Below are 21,333 nucleotides of genomic sequence, written 5' to 3'. Positions count from 1 at the left end.
TGCATGTCACATAGATTATGTTTTGAACATTAATTCTAATTGTGACATTAGGAGAAGTATCTCTTGCTTAAACAATCCCAGCTGAACGCTGCAGACTTTTACCCTCAGAATTCTTCCCAAAGAGTGTGTTTTTACTTCTCACTTTTTTGAAAATGAATATGATTCCTCATTTCATTTAAACAGAAATGCATTTTTCACTCTGAGAAACACAGGGGGCATTACATGCTATCGTATGTCTAATTCACTGGCCAGGAATGTCATGTCCATCAGAGACTAGGTAACATCAGCTCCATGTTTGAACATTCATGGTCAGACTGTGGAACCCTTTCCAAGTGATGACCTGTGGGATGGGGCATGCGGGGTCATATGGCTCTCCAGATTTGCTGCTTGGCTTGTACTGAGCATGCTCAGTAACACTGCGGAAGCCAGCTGCCCTCACGCTGCACCCCGCCCCCACCATCAGTGCGGGCAGGTTGTCTCTGCCCTTTACCCACGCTGATGCAGGCTCACTCATTCACATGAGGATTCCTCAATTGGGTCATGAACGTTAAAAACGCAGAACTGAAATCAGCTGGCTGCCAATTACAGACATTGCTGGAAGATAAACTGGGACCTAATATTTTCATTTATTTTCAATTAACATGTCACTAGAAAAAAGGTTTAGTCGAGCTATCAGGAGGTTTAATGCTAAATGTGGAATTGACTCACTGACATATTTGGTCATGTTACACATTCAATAACTCACTCTTTGCAAATTACTTCTGAAAGCGTAGGACCCTGATCTTGCAAAGCCTTACTCCTACGATTAGTCCTTACTCAGTTAAGTCACATGAGTAAAGGCTACAGAATCCGGCCCTTAATCAGTTTCTTAGTACACTCAAAACCAAACGAATTTGAAGTTCTAACACGTAGCCCTGGTATCTGCCTTATAACAAGATCAGAATCAAGTCAAAACATATCCCTAGGTGAAGAGAGAGCTGGATTACATTGGACCACCAAGTTTCTCTTTCATTTGTGTGTTAGGAAATTGACCAGAGCACCAAACTCCAAGACTCTATCCAGACTGATTATGACAACCCACTGGGACTCTGATTTCAAACAACTTTGGCAGCTACTGCTTTGCTTTGCTTTGCCAAATGAATTGTGATATTATCTTTTATTATTATTATTGACCTTGTGCCAGAGTCTGATTCCAGTTGTTCTAATGTTAATCCAGAGCCACTACACTGAAATCAGTGGTGTTACTCCAGATATACACCATTATAAATGAGAACAGAATCTGGTCCCTTAGGGTATGTCTACACAGCAGATGGGAGGTGTAATTCCCAGCAGGGATAGACACACACATTCCCTCTGCTTGAACATGGCCACAGCACCATGGGAATTTGGGTTAGCTGCTGCTTGGGTAGCTGGCCTTAGCTGCTGCCCATGCTGCCAGGGCCATATAGCAAATGAGAGTTGTTAGCTCAAGCAGAGCTAGGGCATGTATGGCTGCCCAAGCTGGGAATTACACCTCCCAGCTGCTGTGTTAGCCGTACCCGGAAATACAATGCACCAGATCTTCAGCTGGTATAAATCAACAGAGCCGTACTGAACTCAATGGAAAGACTGCATGAACCAGCTGAGGATTGGACCCAGTTTTTCCACCACAGAAGTCAATGGAAAGACTCCCATTGACTCCAATGGGCTTGGATAGGATCCTTAAAATCTGGGATGGGGGATGTTGGCTTCTCAATCAGGATTAAGCAATAACCAAGGCACTGGATACTTCCTATTTAAGGAACAAACTCAAGGCTGTAGAAATAGGGATGGAAGAGTTCTGACTATGAAAGCAGGATGGAAGAAGACTGTGTTCAGGTAACACAGGAACTGACTCAAAGCCAACCTCAACAGCCATCTCCTATTTTTGAGGTTTCAAGCCTTTCAGACAAATACTTGTTCAGTCTGTTCCTGATGCCTCTGCATTTTCATAATGAGGCTGGGACCAGGAGCAGATGTGCTGAAATATCAGAAAAAAATAAAAGCATGGTTTTTTTGGTATTTCTAGATGGATCTGGTTTAACACCAGAAATCTCTCCAGAACACCTCATATCTCAGGAGACCACCTTTTTTGATTATAAGACCCAGGAGGTTCAGAAAAGGTTTGGATGACCATCCAAACAGAGGTCTCTGGAGGTTCTCCAGTTACTTGGCTTAAAGTAGCTCAGACAGGTTCTGAGATGAGTGAGACCAGAGACAGAACTAGAGCTGGAAAAAAGCTTGAGTTTAAAAAAAGACCTGCCAATTAATTAAAAAGCAGGAAATGCCAAGTCAGCCACAATGGTTTTTCACTGAGTACAAGAGTCACTTTTAAACTAATAATGTAAAAGAGGTAAAAGCAGAGACCTGAGATGCTCTGCACTGAGCTTATTGAAATTAAAGAAAATCGGGGGGGGGGAGGGGAATGCGCTATGCAAAAGTGAGCAGAGATCTACCACCAGCATCTGCTGCAAGATTAACTGGGTGCTTGCAAAGCATTGTGGGTAGCAATATGCAAATGAATAAGCATGTCCAGTGTTCCACTCAACCTCAGAATCTTCTGTGCCCTTTTAAGCAGTTCTGGTTGTAACAAAAAACTATGTGGGTGGAACCTGAAGTCACAGCAAGGAGTTGTCAGCTGCACAGGACCATCAACTGGTTGAATTGGATCGGGTGCTGGTAGATGCAGAGAACAAACTATTCAACGCCCAGGGTAGAAAATATGATCAGCCCCTGTTTAAAGTGTGGGGACGAGCACTGTCCCTTAGAATGGGACTCAATCCAGTTGACACCGTCTACACCAGCAGAATATTTCCAACACCCGTTCAGCAATGTGCTAGCCCGGAGACTCGATTGCTATGTTTGTCCTCTAATATTGTACTCACGTCAGAGACAGGAAAAGGAGGTGAGCAATACCATCAATTATTACCAAACAGTGCCTCATTCTGTAACAAATCCTGTCTAGCAGCCAGTAAGATTGACCTTCCCTCAATCCAAGCCATATTGCAGAAAGCAAATATATATCTGAGTGTGTAAAAACATACTGGTCCACACTAGGCAACGTGTCTTTTATTTCTGTGAAATCCAATGCACATTAATGATACTTTGTAAATATTAAATAAGTAATAACTTCAGTAGCTACCTCAGACTAAAGTCCCGCAGGTTCACCATAAATCCTGACAAACAAGTCCGACCTCGTTACGGAAACACCAGGGGCCAAATTCTGCTCTTAGCTATACTACTGTGAATAAGTAGTACAACTTGCCAAGAGGACTGACACCAATGTAGCTGAAATCCAAATATGGCTCATTCTATTCAACATAATATAGTGTTAGAGCAGTTGAGCATGATCCTCACCTGCAACTGTGGACTCCACATACACTCTCAGGACAGACACAGTCTTCTTTATTCCTTGTCTGCCTAGACCATGGGCCCTCCTCCTGGATTGAGGTACAGTAGAACCTCAGAGTTATGAGCACCAGAGTTGCGAACTTACCAGTCAACCACATACCGCATTTGGAACGGGAATCAGGCAGTAGCAGAGGACGCGCACACACACACACACACACACACACACACACACACACAGCAAGTACATTACAGTACTGTGTTAAATGTAAACTACTAAAAAAAAAAGGAAAGGAAAGCAGCATTTTTTTCTGCATAGTAAAGTTTCAGAGCTATAATAAGTTAATGTCCAGTTTTGAACTTTTGAAAGAACCATCGTAACATTTTGTTCAGAGTTACAAACAGCCTCCATTCCTGTGGGACCAAGCATCAGAGGGGTAGCCGTGTTAGTCTGTATTTCGTTGTTTCCATTCCTGTTCTTAACTCTGAGGTTCTACTGTAGCTAGATTCTACCATAGCTGAAATGAATAATAAATTTGTGCTTGTGCAACACGGGCACATTCTGATCTGGTAACATTTCACACCCCTGTTGCACAGGCATAAGTGACAAAATCATCTGGAACTCCAAGGAGAATCAGACCCTCCGTCACGAACTTTCATTTCTTTTTTAGTAACCAATAACCATTCTGCACCCTGTCTGTTCACTTGCTACATTTCATTCACTTGGACACAAAATAAAAATTAATTGACCAGCCAGGCAAAGTGAAACCAATTTCACTTCTGAATATTAGCCCAAGCAGATGTAGGTTTTTCCTCATGCTTCGGTCTACAACACGGCAGGCGAATGTTTAAATCTACCCCCAAAAAAGCTTTTCACTGAAACGAGCATTTCTTTCCTTCAACAAAACCAAAATTCTGAGCCTAACTGAGTTGGCAGCAGTCCTTGCATTTTTCTCACCGTCTGTGTGGCTTTGGAACATGACTTTCTGAAATATAAAAGCGGCCAGAGGAAGCAGCGTACGTTCTCATTTGGAGAGAATAATCTCCCCTGTTTATGCCAAAAGCTCAGTGGCTCAAATGCAGCCCCAGCACACACCCCACTGAGTTGTCACTTCAGGGAAGGGACTTGGCAGGCAAACGCGAGCAAGGTTAGGACAGTCCATGAAAAGGTTTGCGTTGCCATCAATAACCCAGGAGACCTCAGCATGCCACTTTTGTTGAGCAGGCTGTGTCGATGGACAGCATTTTATTGGCAGCCTATTCAGTCCCTTGCCAATGGCTCCATCCCAAACCCTAAGCATCAATTGACAAGTGTAAGTAATGAGGGACTGCGTACTGACATGCTGGAGAGCTCCTAGTCGAGCACCTGATCAATGACACCTTCTTCATATTCCTTTAACAGCCCACTCTGTGCACCCAGTAATTGGGGAACTGCTTTCACTTCCATCATTAATGACAGTTCCTCCATCGGGCATTGACACACAACTTGTCACTAGGAAATACAGTGCGACTTCAAGACACAGGGCAAGATTAGCAACAACCACATGGCATTTAGGTGTTTGAATAATCCAGCACAGGAAGCTGTTGGGGTGCAATCAGCCATTTGAAAAGTGCACATTTATACATCTGGACAGAAGGAAAACAGGCTGATTTCTGCACCCCTACAACCTCCCCAGCAGATGCACTTAAGGAGAGATGCGTGTTGCATGATGCATGTTAGATAAGGCGGCATGTTACTAAAAACATGAAGGAAAACAAAATGAGCCTACCAGTTGCCATAAGTAATATTGCCTCAAGGAAGTTAAAAACTACATCAAGGTACACATGGCTTAGGCATGCCAGAGCAGGACAGAGTCTGTTCAGAGCCAATCGGGGAGAGGGCATATGGGAGGAGCGGAAGGTAGAGTAAACACAAATCCAAAGTTGTAAACTCTCTATTGGCACAGCACTGCCCAGTGGTTAAAAACAGAGCTCGGAAAACAAGAATCTTCTTTTGCTAGTCCCAGCTCCGCCACTGACTCTGCATGTGACCTTGGGCAAGTCACTTTAGCTTCTTTGTGCTTCTATTTACCTCTATCTGTGAAAGGGGAGAATATCTGCCAACCTCATAGGGAGACTGCAGGACTGAGTTAATGTTTGTGGAGTGTTCTGGGATAAGGGTCACTTCTGGTGCAAGGGGGCAGAGAAGGCTGACTGTTAAAGTCACATAGGGGTCAATTCTGCCCTCAGCCCACAGTTCAAGTGAGCAGGTTGTGTGATGGAGAAATCCACCAGGGTCAGAAGGAATCCAGAGGGGGGAAATGGCCAGTGGATCAACTATCCCATGCCCAGGGCTATCCCCAGCTAAGAGCTCCATCGTTCAGAATACTGGGGTTTAGGGAGCTCTCACAGCTCAGCCGCACGGACAGAGTTCAGACACCATGGGTGGGCTCCCAGAATGCTGCCTACCCCCATGCACCAGCAGCACACCTGCTGCAACCAGGTCCCTACACAGAACACAAGAAGCTGGGGAGAGAAGGAAACATGATTTGGCCTCCGGGGACCGTATCTGTCAGATTTCTTGTGCCTTCCCATCAATCACTAGAGACTCCTTTTTGCGCAATATGGTGCATGTCCAAAACACCTGCTAATTCACCAGCTGAACTACCAAATGAATACAAATGGTGGCAGGTTAGGAGACTGCTAATTCTTCATTATAGCTGCGAATACACCTGCTGCATATGCATGCAAGAATGCAAATGCACACACATGGCGTATTTATGGGTCTAAGTAGTAAATCAATACCAGAATGGTCAGTACTTCCAACAGCAAGGACGCTTAACAAGGTCACATTCTTATTCTCTCCAGACTAATGAGTGAAGATTATTAATAAAACCCCAGTGACAAGTGACTACATTAATGTAATTCTCTCCTGCTTGTAATCAATGTTCTGTGTTAAAATTCACAGCTATTTTTGATGCCTGAAATCACTTGTCTCTCTCTCCCTCCCTCCCCCCACACCAGCTCCTTTCGATCAGCTGTTTCAAATAAAAATTTAACATTTATGATGTCCTGTTGGTGCCGAGATTTCTTCACTTTGAACGTCTTCAGTACTACAGCTTGACAAAGAGAGGCAAATATTTAATCAAATTTGACAGTGTGTTTTGATTACAAGATGTTTGCAGCCCTTTCACCTTTGCCATCCATGAACATTTGTGTATTGAGGCTTTCCTAGCCCAGCTACTCACAAAAAGCAAAATGTTCAATGAGAATATTTGCAGGGAGCGAATGTGATTATATTATTCAAAATGCAAAATTCAGGCCGCCTTGATTAGTTATATCAGTCACATGGTATTGGGCCTTGTTCCCTGATTGGACGATTTAGCTAAACACCACACACCACACAAATAAAAGATTACACGGCAGGGCTAATCTTCCTATGCCTTGTTCGTACGGCAACCAACACAGTGGGGTCCTGGTCCATAGCGTGGGGTTCATGCATGTGACAGTAACACAAATCACAAATAATAATTATTTAATTGATAGTCACGATGTGCAATTCACCATTTGAAATTTGCAGCCTGAAATTCCATTCCACACACCACTTTAAAAAAAGTCCCACTTAAACCTTCAAAATAAGTCAGTCAGACACATGGCAGGAGTTAGTTGCTGAAGTTACAGAGCAAAGCGTACACCGAATTGTAACAGTCCCCATTTGCATTTCGGACAATCTGCAGACCAAGAACTATTCACCAAAGGGAGTAGCGAATAATTCTGAATTGCTGACACTTTTCAGACGTGTGTGTTCATAAGCAATTTACTACCAGGAAAAAAAACAAGCCACAATTTGTCAAACCACCTTATTTGATGTGAATTATTCACCCAGGTTCATTAGCTCAAAATGAGGGTTTGCAATTTTTGAGTAATAGGTTAGCACATTATACCTTCTAACATGGACAGTTTGGGGATCACAGAATCATAGAGCAGGGTGGCTAAAGTGAAATGAATGGGGAAATTGCAGCTCTTGAACCCTACACTGCTTACAGGACCCTAACACGGGGTTCTGGCCCACAGACCCCTCTGAGCCCAGTATGCAAGGCTCATGCAGTCAGAGCTACGGACTGATGGGGCACCGCAAGTTCAGACCCGCAGCAGATATGAGCCCCAAACTGAAGTTGAGGAAAGCTGCTATCTATTTCCAGTGCACCCCAGGGGTTCCTAGAAAATTGTCAATACGACGCCCCCTGCCACAAGCGGAACGAAGTTTGGGCACCGCTATTGTAAAACCCTCTGTTGGGCATGAGCTTGATGTAACTGTTACATGCAGCCAAAATAGAGCATGATCCAGCAAACCCATACTCATGAAACTACCTTAAGGTGTCCCACTGAAGCCAATGCAATGGTTCGTGGTAGTAAGGCCTGTGCCTAGCAGTAAATATTTCCTGGAGCAGGTCCATACAAAAATGATTAGGGGTCTAGAGCACATGACTTATGAGGAGAGGCTGAGGGAGCTGGGATTGTTTAGTCTGCAGAAGAGAAGAATGAGGGGGGATTTGATAGCTGCTTTCAACTACCTGAAAGGGGGTTTCAAAGAGGATGGCTCTAGACTGTTCTCAATGGTAGCAGATGACAGAACGAGGAGTAATGGTCTCAAGTTGCAATGGGGGAGGTTTAGATTGGATATTAGGAAAAACTTTTTCACTAAGAGGGTGGTGAAACACTGGAATGCGTTACCTAGGGAGGTGGTAGAATCTCCTTCCTTAGAGGTTTTTAAGGTCAGGCTTGACAAAGCCCTGGCTGGGATGATTTAACTGGGACTTGGTCCTGCTTTGAGCAGGGGGTTGGACTAGATGACCTTCTGGGGTCCCTTCCAACCCTGATATTCTATGATTCTATGATTCTATGATTCATAGATTTTTTAGAAAATAAAGGCTCACTTTAAAATAAGATCACAGCATTAAAACCTGACCTAGGAACCTGAGACAAGAGGCCAGATTCACACCACTGACTTCACTGGAGTTACTTCAGATTTACATTGTAACAGAGAGCAGGATTTGGTCCATAATCTCTGCAAATTTTGCAGCTTTCAAAATTAAAACCCTAAACCTGTTTGACGGCTGACTTCCCTGGCCCCTTCTTCCTCTCATTCCCATCCCACCTCCTTTTCCCACAAGTCAAATATCTAAAGAGATTGTGACATTCACCGTCTATAGTTCCTTTTTATCCCTAGCCTGATGTGGTTCAGAACCAAGAGACCTTCCTGTTGGATTAATGCACGTCACACTATTTCAAAACAGTGGCCATGAACGAAGCTGCAAAAGTTAGAGAGGGAATTGCAGGAAGGAAAGTTAGAGAATCAAAGCAGCTTTGGAACCTAAAGCAAGTTGGAGGGTTTTCTTAAAACTCCCTTCCCTTGTGTAACCCCCATTTTTGGTTTCATTTTAGGAGATGGGGAATGGAGACTATGAAGAGAAAAAGAGGAAGGAGGGATTGAGATTTGATACTGCTGCTTTGTATGGTACATAGAGGCTGCTTGCAAAGAGATGGAGAGACTCGGCAGAAATATTCAGATGCAATCAGAAAGGTCTTTTCTTCAGTATGTATTATAACAAACAACAACAATCCCTAGCTCTTCTATAGTGCTTTTCATCAGTAGATCTCAAAGTGCTTTAACAAAGGAGGGCAGGATCATTATCCCCATTTTACAGATAGGGAAACTGAGGCACAGAGAGGTCACCCAGAAGGCCAGTGGCAGAGCCAGGAATAAAACCCAGGTCTCCCAAGTCCCTCCCATGAGGACATGTGGTGTGCCACACTGCTTAATGTTAAGCATGTAAGTAAATTCCCCTTGACTTCATGGAGATCTAATCATATTCTTAAGGTTAAGCACATGCATAAGTGCTTTGCTGGAATCGGGGCCAGAAAGATCAGTACCTTGTAGGGTCAGTGAGCAACAGAAGTGAAAAGGGGAAACTCTCTTGCTTGGGGCTCAGCATGGCCCTTAGACCCTGGGCGTGAAACCCAAACTCCCTTCTCCCCACTGCCTCCCAAGCTGTCCGTTTATAGCCTTTCCCCTGAGCACCCATGCAAGGGAGCAGGGTAGCTGATCTGAAGTTAACCCCTTGACTCTTTAAAGTATTTGCCGTCAGAGACAACTCTTATGCAGCAGCTTCTGCTTTGGGCAGGCCACCATTTTGCAGACGGGGCGGGGAAGAATCAGTCTGTTGCTGATGAGCTTTGTAAGCAGACGGATTTTGAAAGCTCTTTGAAAAGCCATTTAGAGCTAAATCCGGGTATTAAATCAGGCCTTTCATTAGCCAAGTTTTCAATCCCCACCCAAGCTTAATATAGTGAAGAGTTTTGAAAGGGTCAGGAATAAGCTTTTAAGCATGTTCTCCAATTAACTTTTGTGCTTCTCTCCACAACTTCCTCTGAGCAGCCCACTTCCTTCACAGGGTGACTATAATTACTATTTTAAAAATCTTTGAACAGTCTTAACTAACAGATTCCATTTGCATTTAGGCAGCATCCAACTCCATTAGCCTTTTCCACTTTCCTGTCATTATTTACTTGTAAAAGCTGTCTAGAGAGAAAAAAAAACACGGTATTTTCAAGAATAAATAGTGTTGCTGCTAAGAAAGGCGTTATTGTCTTTCAGGACAATCGCAATTACTTCATGTTATCAGATACAATGTGCATGATCATACACTGGATATATCAATTTAAAATCATCAAGACAAGAAGAGCAACGTACCATCCCCCTTTACAGCAGCAATGTTGCATTGTATCTATCCATGTTACAATTAAGAAGCTAGATTTTCAGAACAGCCGAGTACCCCAAATCCCTGTTGAAGTTCAACAGGAGCTGCAGATGCTCAGAACTTCTGATAATCAGCCCCAACTTTTCTTTTAATACTACTTTTAAATAGTCCTTTTTCTTAAAGGGACACAGGACAAATCTGATCCAGAATTAATATTTTGTATTAAAAAAAAGCTTTCAAAAAGTTTAAGACCAATATTTCTGTGATGGCCTTTAAGCTAACGAAAACAGTTTATAAATAAAGGTAGTGTTTGCAATTCAGACAATGCAGCACTGCATGAATGCATGAAAATTAGAAAGAGAAAATGACTAGAAACAAAAGTGAAACGGGCTAGTTTTTTGTCATTGTCCAAATAGAGAAATGAAGCAAGTAAACAAAGAGCATAAAGTGCAAAGAGTAAATTAGAATTTTTTTTTAGTTCTTCTTTTTTAGTTTTCTTTCGTTTTAATAATCTATAACATAGCTAAGATTTTAACAAATATATTAACTGTAACCTTGATTTGATTGTCATAGCAGAAAAATCATGACACCACAAAATGCAAAATTCACAAATGCATAGAAAATATGAGCAAATGTCACAGTGGCACATTGCAAAATAAATTACATTCAACACAAAACAATGACAATTATTTAAAACTGTTGCATAATAATTAAGCTAACAGCAGTGCAGCAGCTTTTGCTATTTTTTATAGTAGAGTTTCACAATGTTTGAGGTTTTTCTTAAAACTTCAGACCCTGGAGTCACGTGAATACACAAGAATCTGAGTTTTCGTATAAAAACAGCAAGTTTTAATCCTTGTGGTTGCAGAGATAAGCTGGAAAACCTGAATTCCAAAGGTTCAAAAGCTAGAAAGCAAATATAAAAAGAATTCCAAGTGTATTATTTGTTAAATCTCATGATGACATGATTTCTTGGGGCCTGGCTCGTGGTCTGTGAATGCTTAGGGTTGGCAATACTGTTTTGAACAATTTAAAAACCCAGGTCACTCCCCAACGCTTCACTACATTGCAAATTTGTTTACAAAAAAAATTAAACTTAAAAAAGTCTTGCGCAGCTGATTACAAAGAATATGACTTGTTCCATCCTAGGAGTGAGAGCTTTTACCAGGAAGACCATAGCCAATAGCAACACGCAGCCTTCACCAGCTTTAACCTGATGGTGTCTATTTAACAACACAGAGAATAAATGGGAGTTGCACCAGCCTAAGGGTGTGATCTAAAGTCTGCTGAAGTGAGTGAAGAGAATTTCATTGACTTCTATGGGATTTGGACTGGGGCCAAAACCAGAAGCCACCCCGTTGAAGTCAACAGCGTCGCACTAGTGTGAAACTGATGTACGCGAGATCAGAATCAGGCCCTTTGCCTCAGAGCTGATTGTGCGTTAGCTGCAAAGAGTTTTCTAAACAGCAACAGCGTAGCCCATCTTGGTCATCACACATAATGCCTGCCCTGCCCTGTGATCGTCTTAAGCATTTTCAAATGTTGCTTCCCTATCCTAGCAGCAGTCAAAGCGGTTTTTAATCCCACTTGAAAGCAGTTTGCAAAATGCCAAAAATCGGCATGTCCTGCATCCGACAGATTGCTTCATAACTACTGTCTAGGCCAAATGACCAAGAGAGGGCCCAATCCTACAAACACTCATGCATGTGAGGCTCATTTGGCTTGGTGTCTGCAGAGCACAGGGCTAAATGTTATGTGACTAACAGCATGCTAAGAACACAAAAGGGTTGCTATCCAGGTGAGATAATTTTACTATTTCAGCTGAAAGAAAGTTAAATAGTTATTCTACAGACCCAGATAATTTAAGGTGCAAAGCTTAATATTTCTTAATGAGGGGCTAGCCTGACTAATTTTTCTGTCTTTTCGTTTGTGTTTTATATATTTTTTGGATTGTTCTGACCTGATGTGAGGGGTTTGGAGGTCGTGAAGATAGACATTGCTTCTGACATTTTAAAAAAATGGGATAATAAAATGATAACTAAGGAGTGTGCTCCAGAGCTCAATTTGTAGGAAGACACTGTGAAAGGAAGACTGCTCTCAGACTTTGAGGATTTGGAAGTTAGTTCATTAGGAAACCAGATTAGCCTTTGTCAACGAATAAAGATAATGCATTGAAGTCAAGCTCCTTAGATGTTTTGTCATCTGATTCCATGTTTATTTTGTAAGATTTCTTTGTCTCTCCCCACCTATATATTACTTAAATGCTTCTGTGAAAAGCTTTCCTCAAGCAAAAGACACGAGTTTCATGCCAAAATGCATCTTGGCGATCACTAGGAAGTGAAAATGTCCATTTATTTAACGGATCCTGCTACAGGATGTCTTGATCTGTCCACACAAATCACAACACACACAAAAACCCTTGAGGCATCCACTTAACTCTGCTTTTCAGCTGCCAATAACATTCTCAGCTAATGTCAAAAGAGCAACACTGGAATCACAGCAGTCTTTTTGTGTATCTTTTCCACGCCCGCGCAAAGACTTAAGGACAACAAGGTTTACAGATAAGAAAACCTGCCCCAAGAAATCCTGTTTCCCAGCTCCCTTATAAGATTGGTACTTGCCTCCAACAGTGAGACAGAAGAAATGCTTGCAGATGGCAAGGTTTAACTGCCTCTAGTCCCATTCTACACACACACACACAAAAAAGTGTGTACACAAACAATATTAATAATTAGCTCCTCCTTTTGGCTGTGTGTACTGTTTTTGAACAACGGAAAATTAAGAAATACAAAGTTTGGAGGGAGAGGCTCAAATAAATTCAGTGGATTTAAATTGTTTTATTAAATTGATGGAGACCTAAGGGCACAAGTACTATGCATAACCTCTCTGCGCTATAGCACGGTCCACAGATGAAGCATTTATATTTGTCCACAAGGGCCTGCCAGCTGTTACCATTGCATACACGCAGCCATGATTGTATGGCTTTGTTATTTATGCCAAAAAAATTAATGAAGTATGCATTTTTTTTAAGTTCCTATAAAAATCTGATGTGGGCCAACATCCGCAGTGTGAAATTTTGTGGTACAAGAGGCTAATCTTTCAGCAGCTGCACTTTCAGTGTTTGTCAGAGGCAACAAACATGTGATCAGTTATCTAGTGTTTTGGCACAGCACCGCACTTATCCTGCCTCTATAAAACTGTGTTCCTTTAGGTATCAAAATAGAGGCTGCAGGACGGAGCAGATTGTAAATAAGAAGAGGAGATAGAAACTTCTAGTTATTCGGTTAACAATGAACTGGCTAGTCAGTGCTGTTGCATTCTGCAGGGCTTCAGTGCAGGGAAACTGCTCTTTGCATCAGCTGATTTTAAAAACCTTAAAGACCCAGAGCTCCTTGCTATCTAACATAATGTCCCTAAAGATCTAGTCATTCCATTGAAAGTTCCCTCAGTTACCCAAAACCCCCATTATCCAAACTCTTCCATATTCTCCCCGTGACACTAGAAATGTTGAGGCCGTTCTGTGAAGCAAGGAACTGGGAGATTTTAGAGAATCCATTTAAGTTATAGCTGCCATGAGGACAAATTAAGATCTAACAATCTGAAAGAAAAATCTCAGCACTAGTAACAAACAAACAAACAAAAATCAAATGCAACATTTTAAATAGATCTCCCCCCCCAAATAAACATCCCCAGTTATACAATCAGAGATGAGCAATTTCTGCTGTATGTTAAATCAGCCACAGCCTTTTATAACTAGAAACTCTCCACATAAAAGTTTTATTGAATTGAAATATTCTGCAGTTCTTTCTATCCAGCCCCTTTCAATACAGGTTGTGGCCCTGATTCTGATCCCATTTACATGGCAAGTACAGACTAACTGCATTGGGCCAGATAGTCTGCTGGTGTAAATAGGCAGAGCTCCAGTGAAATGAAGGCGTTATGTCAGTGTATTACAGTAGCTGAGGCCCTTTACTTCAGTAGAGTTAGGGGATACATGCACCAATCCAAATGAGTGCAGAACTGCCCCCATGTCTTCATGGTTAGTTAGCATCCCTAAAAATATTCCTGCTAGAATTCTAAAAATCACTTGTCAACTTATGTCTTCATGCAATTTGAAGTATTTACATTTTCCCTTTTCTTTATTTCCATAAAGTGGAGAAATAACTACACAGAGAGAGACAATAAAGTGCTAATATTTAAATAAAAAAAAGAACCCCTTCTCCTTTGAAAGACAGTGCATTGTTACCCCAGTAGCCAAACTAACTACAAACATCATCTTTGCTTTCCATTTAGGTTTAGTTTACACAGTGTTAAGTGCAAAAAAAGTGGTTTTGCTTTAGGATAATAATTCACTTCATGCTTGGATTGTCCATTAGGTTATTTATGTTATAAACCAGAAAGGAAAGCTGTTTATCCTCATATTATGAGTTAAACCTGTAGTAACCAGAAAACCGTCATATTAGATATTTGGTCGGTTTATGCTGAAGGCTTTCGAGTCATTAACAAAAACCCCTTCCCTACCCTTTTCAAAAAGGCAGAGCAGATAAATTGAATTTAAATACACAGTGAAAGACTAACTTAGAATGAATGTTTGTAATCAATTAACTAAACAATGCTTTAAGTGGGTAATATAAACTACTCCACAACTACAACTAAATACTGCTTATTTCAGTACAGCAATTGTTCCAAGCACGGGAAACTGAATTATGATTATGAAGAAGGGGAATCTGGAGTTGTACATATTCTAGAGGATTTTTTTTTTAATTTACTTAAGGTGCCCCAGGGCCCCAATGTGTTGACATTAAAAGCTTTGGTGTAATTTTAGTTTCTTGGCTCATTCAAATATTTAAAAAAAAATGTTTGCACCACTTTGAGATAGTCCTAGGAAAAGTTTAAACTTTCATCCACCTTCTCTTTCCACACAGGCAACATCTCAACTTTAGCTCAGTCTGACGTTAAATGAAGAAACAACAATGAAAACACATTTTCATATGAAAATAAAACTGGAAAAGCAAAAAGTAATAGAAGAAATATTCTTATGCGTATTGTTTTGAATGCAGACTTGCTCTACTCTGAATCACAGCGAAGTCTCTTTAAAGATTTTTCTTTACCAGAGAGAAAATGGTCACATCTTTATAGAATATTGCACTCATTTCTGGTATTCAGTTAATGATATAAAAATGGTCTGTACTTGTATTTCCACTGATTCCACAATGCTCAGAACCATTTTAAAACATTTTGTTTGTCTCACCTAAACTCCCTGCAAACATTTACATTCCTCAAAATTCATAGCTAATGAGGCACTAAGCATATTTATTCATTTTATACCTCTGCGGTACACGCTGCAACTTTCTCTTAGAATACTCTTAAATGGCTGGCAGTGGAGCTAACTTCTATACGGGGTTTAATAATGTGTATAATTGTCATTAAAATGTTTTTCTAGCTGGTTAGGTCCATCTATTAATTTTCAACGAAAAAAAGAGACTACTGATTATTGTCAACAGCGTAGGAATATATGGAACTTAGAAATTAAATCATAAATCATTGTAACATTAATACGATCATAAAAATAACTGTGCTGCTCACTGTACTTGAAGTGCACTAAGTCAACAACTTCACAATCCAGATGTGGTATTACAGAGCTGCAACTGTGAGGCTAAAGTTACCTCACTTTCCATTTAAAGCCCTGATTTTCAAGGCTTTGTGTTTCAGGGAGAATTATTACCTTAAACCTTCCCCGCGACGGAGAGAAATGTGAAGAAAGATGAAGTAATTGAAAAGAAAAAAATCTTTTTTGTTTTGGTTTAGAAGAGAAAACAATAGCTGAACCGACAGAAAGACAGACAGGGCTCCCCATTTTATTACTTTCAGATGTTTGAATAAAACAGAGGGACACTTTATCAATCTGCACGTTGGCTCTCTTCAACCTAACAGGCTAGATTCATTCACTGACTTTGGGGGACTTGCATCATGAGTGAATCTGGCCCAGACACTTTCAGTTGGCCCAAGATGTGGAAGTTTAATAGACACCACATGCACAGTAGCTGCTCTTCCAAATGTTTTCTCGCCTGAAGAGTTCAACTCCATTGAAACCCTTGAAACCGAACAACTCCGTTGAATCAAGACGGTTCTGCCCTTTGACACAACGGGCCGACCGTAACGTATCAAGGAATTCAGACAATAGTTTTTTTCCCCGCTTCTCTCCACCATGCCAATATTTCCAACCCACTGTAAATAAGCAATTCCTTTGATAGATTCAACCTCATCATACAATGTTAATGGTTACTCAGTCTTTTTTAAACTCCCTAAATGAAACGCCATAAAAGGAAATGGGAAAAAATTGCAGGTGTATCAAGGATAAATTATCAAGGGTTAAAACCATAAATCCCAGGTAATTCAGAAGCCAAGTCTCCAACTTTATCCTAGATTCATCAGTCTTTCCTTAAACTATGCCATCTGTCCCAGAACCAGCTAAGCCTGCTACATATAGGTACAGTATGGTGCGTTAAGAACAGAGGGCCTGATTTTCACAGTTACTGAGCGCTCACAACTCCAGCTGAAGGCAGTGAGAACGGCTGGTGATCAGCTCCTCTGAAAAACAGACCCAGGGCTTCCTATCATGTATGATTCACTGGGTTAATGCTAGGTTTCAGAGTAGCAGCCGTGTTAGTCTGTATTCGCAAAAAGAAAAGGAGTACTTGTGGCACCTTAGAGACTAACAAATTTATTTGAGCATAAGCTTTCGTGAGCTACAGCTCACTTAATCGGATGCACGAAAGCTTATGCTCAAATAAATTTGTTAGTCTCTAAGGTGCCACAAGTACTCCTTTTCTTTTTGGGTTAATGCTGACATTAACCAACAAACTTGCAATGGTCTGTTCCCATCAACGCCTGCAATTTGATTTTTGTTTTTATTAAGACCACTGATTTGTCGATCGCTGGCCTCCGAATCCCTGCAATAACATTCAGACTCAGGAAACAAGAAGTCATCGGATTTACAACACAAAGACAGGTTTTGTTCTGATAAACATTTTTGGGGCGAAAGCCAGCCTTGCAACTAGCAGGCATGAAAGGTCATTTTAAGTATTGTTTAGTACTGGAACTTCTGTCAGCCTCCCTTTAAAAAAAAAATTGTTTTTAAGTGTTAAGAATAAAAAAAATTAGACTGATTATTATTAATAATTTAGACGGAGAGCCCCCAGCATGTGCTAAGAGCTTTCCAAAGCACACAGGGCAGCACCGGCTGCACCTTAAGATCTGATCACTGTAAACCTGTTGCTTTGGCACTGGAGCAGAGACCAAGGCACTACCAGATACCCCACCATTGTTCTGACACAGGTTGGCATGCTTTAAACTGTATGCTGCTGCAGAGAAGTGGCTCACGATTTATTATGCACATGGGGCATTCATTCCTGCTGTGCTATGAAAACGCAGCATCCGCAGAGACCCGAAGAGGTGAATAATTTCCCAAGGAGGAAGAGATTGGGAAAGGCTGGGCACGCTTTTATAAAGGCTGTACATAAAGTAGATTTTTTAGACTTGGCATTTTAGTCACTCTGCTAATAAAAATTAGGTACAGGGTTCCCACATACACACTCCCTAGCATGATTTTTTTTTAAACTAACAGCCCATTCATGCCTTTAAAGATTGTTATTGCCTTTTTCTAATGCAGGGAAGGACGGGACAAAACCAGTGCTATCCAAGTCATCTTTCTACACCATAACCCCCTCAAAAAGTGTGCGTAGAAAATTTGTAAAGGGACAGTAATTAATTTTAGAGGGGCAACCTGGATTGAGTTGAATGGGAGCAGAGGGCAACCTGAATTGCATGGATTAGGGGGTGGTTAGTCTGGATTGAACTGTTGGGAGCAACAGCTAACTGGGATTATATTAAAGAGGAGTAACCTGGATTGAGTGGATGCAAGCAGGGATGAACACAGATTATACTGGAGTGATCTGGATTAAGTGGGGAGAGCAGGAGTGAACCCAGATTATATTCAAGAAGAGTAACCTGCACTGAGTGGGGGACCAGGGGCTAGCCCAGACTACAATAGAGTAACCTGGATTCAGTGGGGTGGGCACAGGAGTGAACCTGAATTACAATCAAGAGGAGCGATCTGGATTGTGGGGGAGTAGGAGTAAACCCAGATTACATTGGAGTGACCTGGACTGAGTGCCAAAAAAGGGGGTAACCCATATTACAACAGAGTAACCTGGATGGAGCTGGGTGGGAGCAGGAGTGAACCCACATTACACTGGAGTGACCTCGGTTGAGTGTGGGGAAAGGGGGTAACCTGGAGTACGTTATAGAGGAGTAATCTGGATGAAGTGGGGTGGGAACAGGGGCGATCCTGGATTACATTGGAGTGAGCCGGGTTGGGTGGCGGAGCAGGAGCGAAGCCGGATTACACTGGGGCGTCCTGTATTGAGTGCAGGGAAAGGGGGCTAACCCGGTGTATATTACAGAGGGATCCCTTGGACCGTGTGGCGTGGGAGCAGGAGCGAACCCAGCCAGAACCCAGGAGTGCCCCGGGCTGGGTGCGGGGAACGGGGCCTGACCCGGGCTAAGCGAAGGAGGAATCCCCGGGACGGGACGGGGCGGAGCGGGCTGTCCCGGGTCTCACCTGTACCAGCGCAGCCCCTTCTCGTAGCCGCGGTCGAAGAAGTGGGGCTCGGCGCCCAGGGCGCGCACGGCGGGGTGCGCCCGCAGGAACTCCAGCAGCGCCCGGGTGCCGCCCTTCTTCACCCCCACGATGATGGCCTGCGGGAAGCGCCGGCTGCCCGGCCCGGCCCGGCCCCCGGCCGCCGCCGGCTCCTCGGGCCGGTCCCCGGCGGGGTCGCGGGGCGGCGGGCGCAGCTGGCGGGCGGCGGGCGGCAGCGGCTCGCAGGAGCCCGTCAGGCAGTAGAAGAAGTAGGTGCCGAGCAGCAGCATGGGGAGGCCGAGGGAGGCGCGGGGCTGCGCCCGCAGCAGCCCGCCCAGCTGCCCCGCCAGCCCGCCGCGGCTACCGCCCATGGGGCGCCGCTGCCGGGGGCCGGCCAGCGCCGCCCGGCCGGCACATGCTCCCCCCGGCCGCCGCCCTCGCCGCCTCCCCGCGGGCCCGGGCGAACCTGGCCCAGCGGGGCCCCCCCCGGCCGCTGCCCAGCCGCGGGAGGATGCAGCGCCCGGTCCCGGGGCCAGCGCTGGGCACCGGCGGAGCCACCTCTGAGCCAGCCCCCTCCGCCGCCCTCCTCCTCCTCCTCGGCCACGGTCCCGCTGCGGGGGCGGGACCCCGGCTCCTGCCCGAGGGGAGCCGCTCCGAGGCGGCGAGCCCCGGGCACCGCGGGCGGGCAGCCCGCAAAGGCGCGCAGCCGGCGGGAGCTGCTGCTGCTGCTGCTGCGTCCCCGTTCGGAGTCCGCGGCCGGGGCAGGGGCCGGGAGTCCCGCGGGTGCCTGACCTGGCCAAAGGCGCCGGGGAGGTGGCAAAGTCCCTCCCCTTTTGGAGACGGCGCCGGCAGCGGCGGGGCGAGAGGCAGGGACCAGCCGGGCTCCTGACGCTCCGCGGGACGCGCCTGCCAAGCGTCGGGCTGGAGGAGCCGAGTTTGACACACACACACACACACACACCCAGCCCCCCCCACACACACCCAGCCCCCCCCCACACCCCCTCCCCACCCCCCCCACACACACCCAGCCCCCCCACACACACACACCCAGCCTCCCCACACACCCCCCCACACACACACACACCCAGCCCCCCCCACACACACCCCACACACACCCCCAGCCCCCCACACACACCACACACCCCCCCCCACACACACACACAGCCCCCCACACACCACACCCCCCCACACACACACCCCCAGCCCCCCACACACACCACACACACCCACACACACACACACACACAGCCCCCCACACACCACACCCCCCCCCCCACACACACACACCCAGCCTCCCCACACACACCACACACCCAGCCCCCCACACACACACACCCCCAGCCCCCCACACACACCACACACCCCACACACACACACACACCCCCTAGCGGCGGCACTCAGCCCGAGCAGCGGCGGGCGGCCCCAGAGGCGGGAGTGCCGGCTCCGGCTGCGGGACACGCCCGGGCCCCGCGCCGCCAGAGGCGCGCTAGCCAGAGCCGGAGAAGGAACTCCTGCCTCTGTCGCGGATCCAGGATGCCAGCCTCGGGCGCTGTCCGGAGTAGGATGGGAAGGTGTGAGCTAGCACCTCCTACAAGTCTCCTATACACAAGGCAGGGTTTTAAACCGGGGGAGTGACAGGGTAAGGGGGGAGCCTAGGAGTTACCTTGAGCCCTTTAGCACCTGTTAAATCTACACCCTGCCTTGTCCACACTAGGATTGTGACACCTTAGCCAAGTTAAAAACACACCTTTTCTTTCCCAGGCGAGGCACCAGTCTGTAGGAGTGGGGGTGAGCTACGCCGTTTGCCAGCTCTTCGCTAGAGAGCGGAGGAATATTGAGGCTGGGGTCCTGGTTCTGTAGGGGGGTGTTCAAGTAGTGCTTACAGACCTGGTGTCCCCTTTCCTACACCCCAGCCTGGTGCACTCTGCCCCTGAACATCTCTCCAGCCTACCCCCCTCTGCTCCTGTTATTCCCAACCTGCCCTGTTCCCCCTCTGTTCCTCAGCCCTGTGCATTCAACTCAGGCTTTCCCCCCTTCTCCTGGGCAGCAGCAGGAGGAACACTGGGAGCCAAAGAAAACCGGTTTTCTCTGTCTGAGATTGTTCTCAGTTCCAATACCTGGCACCACAGAGGGCACCAGCAGTAAAGTCAGGCTCAGCCCCGCAGCCCTGGGAGGTAGCAGGCACAGTCAGCTTTGTAGGAGTGCAGCATGCTCAATGCCAGGCAGACTCTTTCAAAGAATTTTGCTGCCATAACCTGTAACAAACTTCTACTGTGTATGTGCAACTGGCAGTTTTCACATGCTAATCACTTGAATAGATTTTGTGTGGATTTGCAGAGGGGCAGCAAAAGGCACTTCTCTGATCCCATGGTGATCCCCTGCCAAATTTCCCATCCCTGCTCCAAAGCATGGAGGGGCTAGCAAGGAAACTTTTGTAATAGTAGTTATCCTGGACAAAACAGCGTATTTCCCCCCATCCTTGTTCTTGGAAATGGCTATGCCATCTTTGCTCAAAAGTTTCCCAAAAAGTTCAGCCTGAGGCAGACACCCCGCTTGGAAAATTTGGACCCAAATGGTTAAAGTTCT

The 21,333-nt window shown here is 44.9% G+C and overlaps 1 protein-coding gene across 1 annotated transcript in view; it reads right to left on the bottom strand.

Annotated features, from left to right (window-relative positions):
* HS3ST6 (heparan sulfate-glucosamine 3-sulfotransferase 6) overlaps positions 1-19,118 on the bottom strand; it is a 114,616-nt gene extending 95,498 nt beyond the window's left edge. The window contains exon 1 of the mRNA XM_038420400.2: positions 18,730-19,118. Coding sequence (XP_038276328.1) covers positions 18,730-19,118 — 389 coding nt within the window. The remainder of the gene's footprint in view (positions 1-18,729) is intronic.
* Positions 19,119-21,333: the final 2,215 nt, after the last annotated feature.

The sequence above is a fragment of the Dermochelys coriacea genome, chromosome 10 (genome assembly GCF_009764565.3).
Source record: "Dermochelys coriacea isolate rDerCor1 chromosome 10, rDerCor1.pri.v4, whole genome shotgun sequence".
Lineage (NCBI taxonomy): Eukaryota > Metazoa > Chordata > Testudines > Dermochelyidae > Dermochelys > Dermochelys coriacea.
The sequence above is the reverse complement of the archived record's forward strand: the minus strand, read 5'-3'. Positions and strand labels throughout refer to the sequence as shown.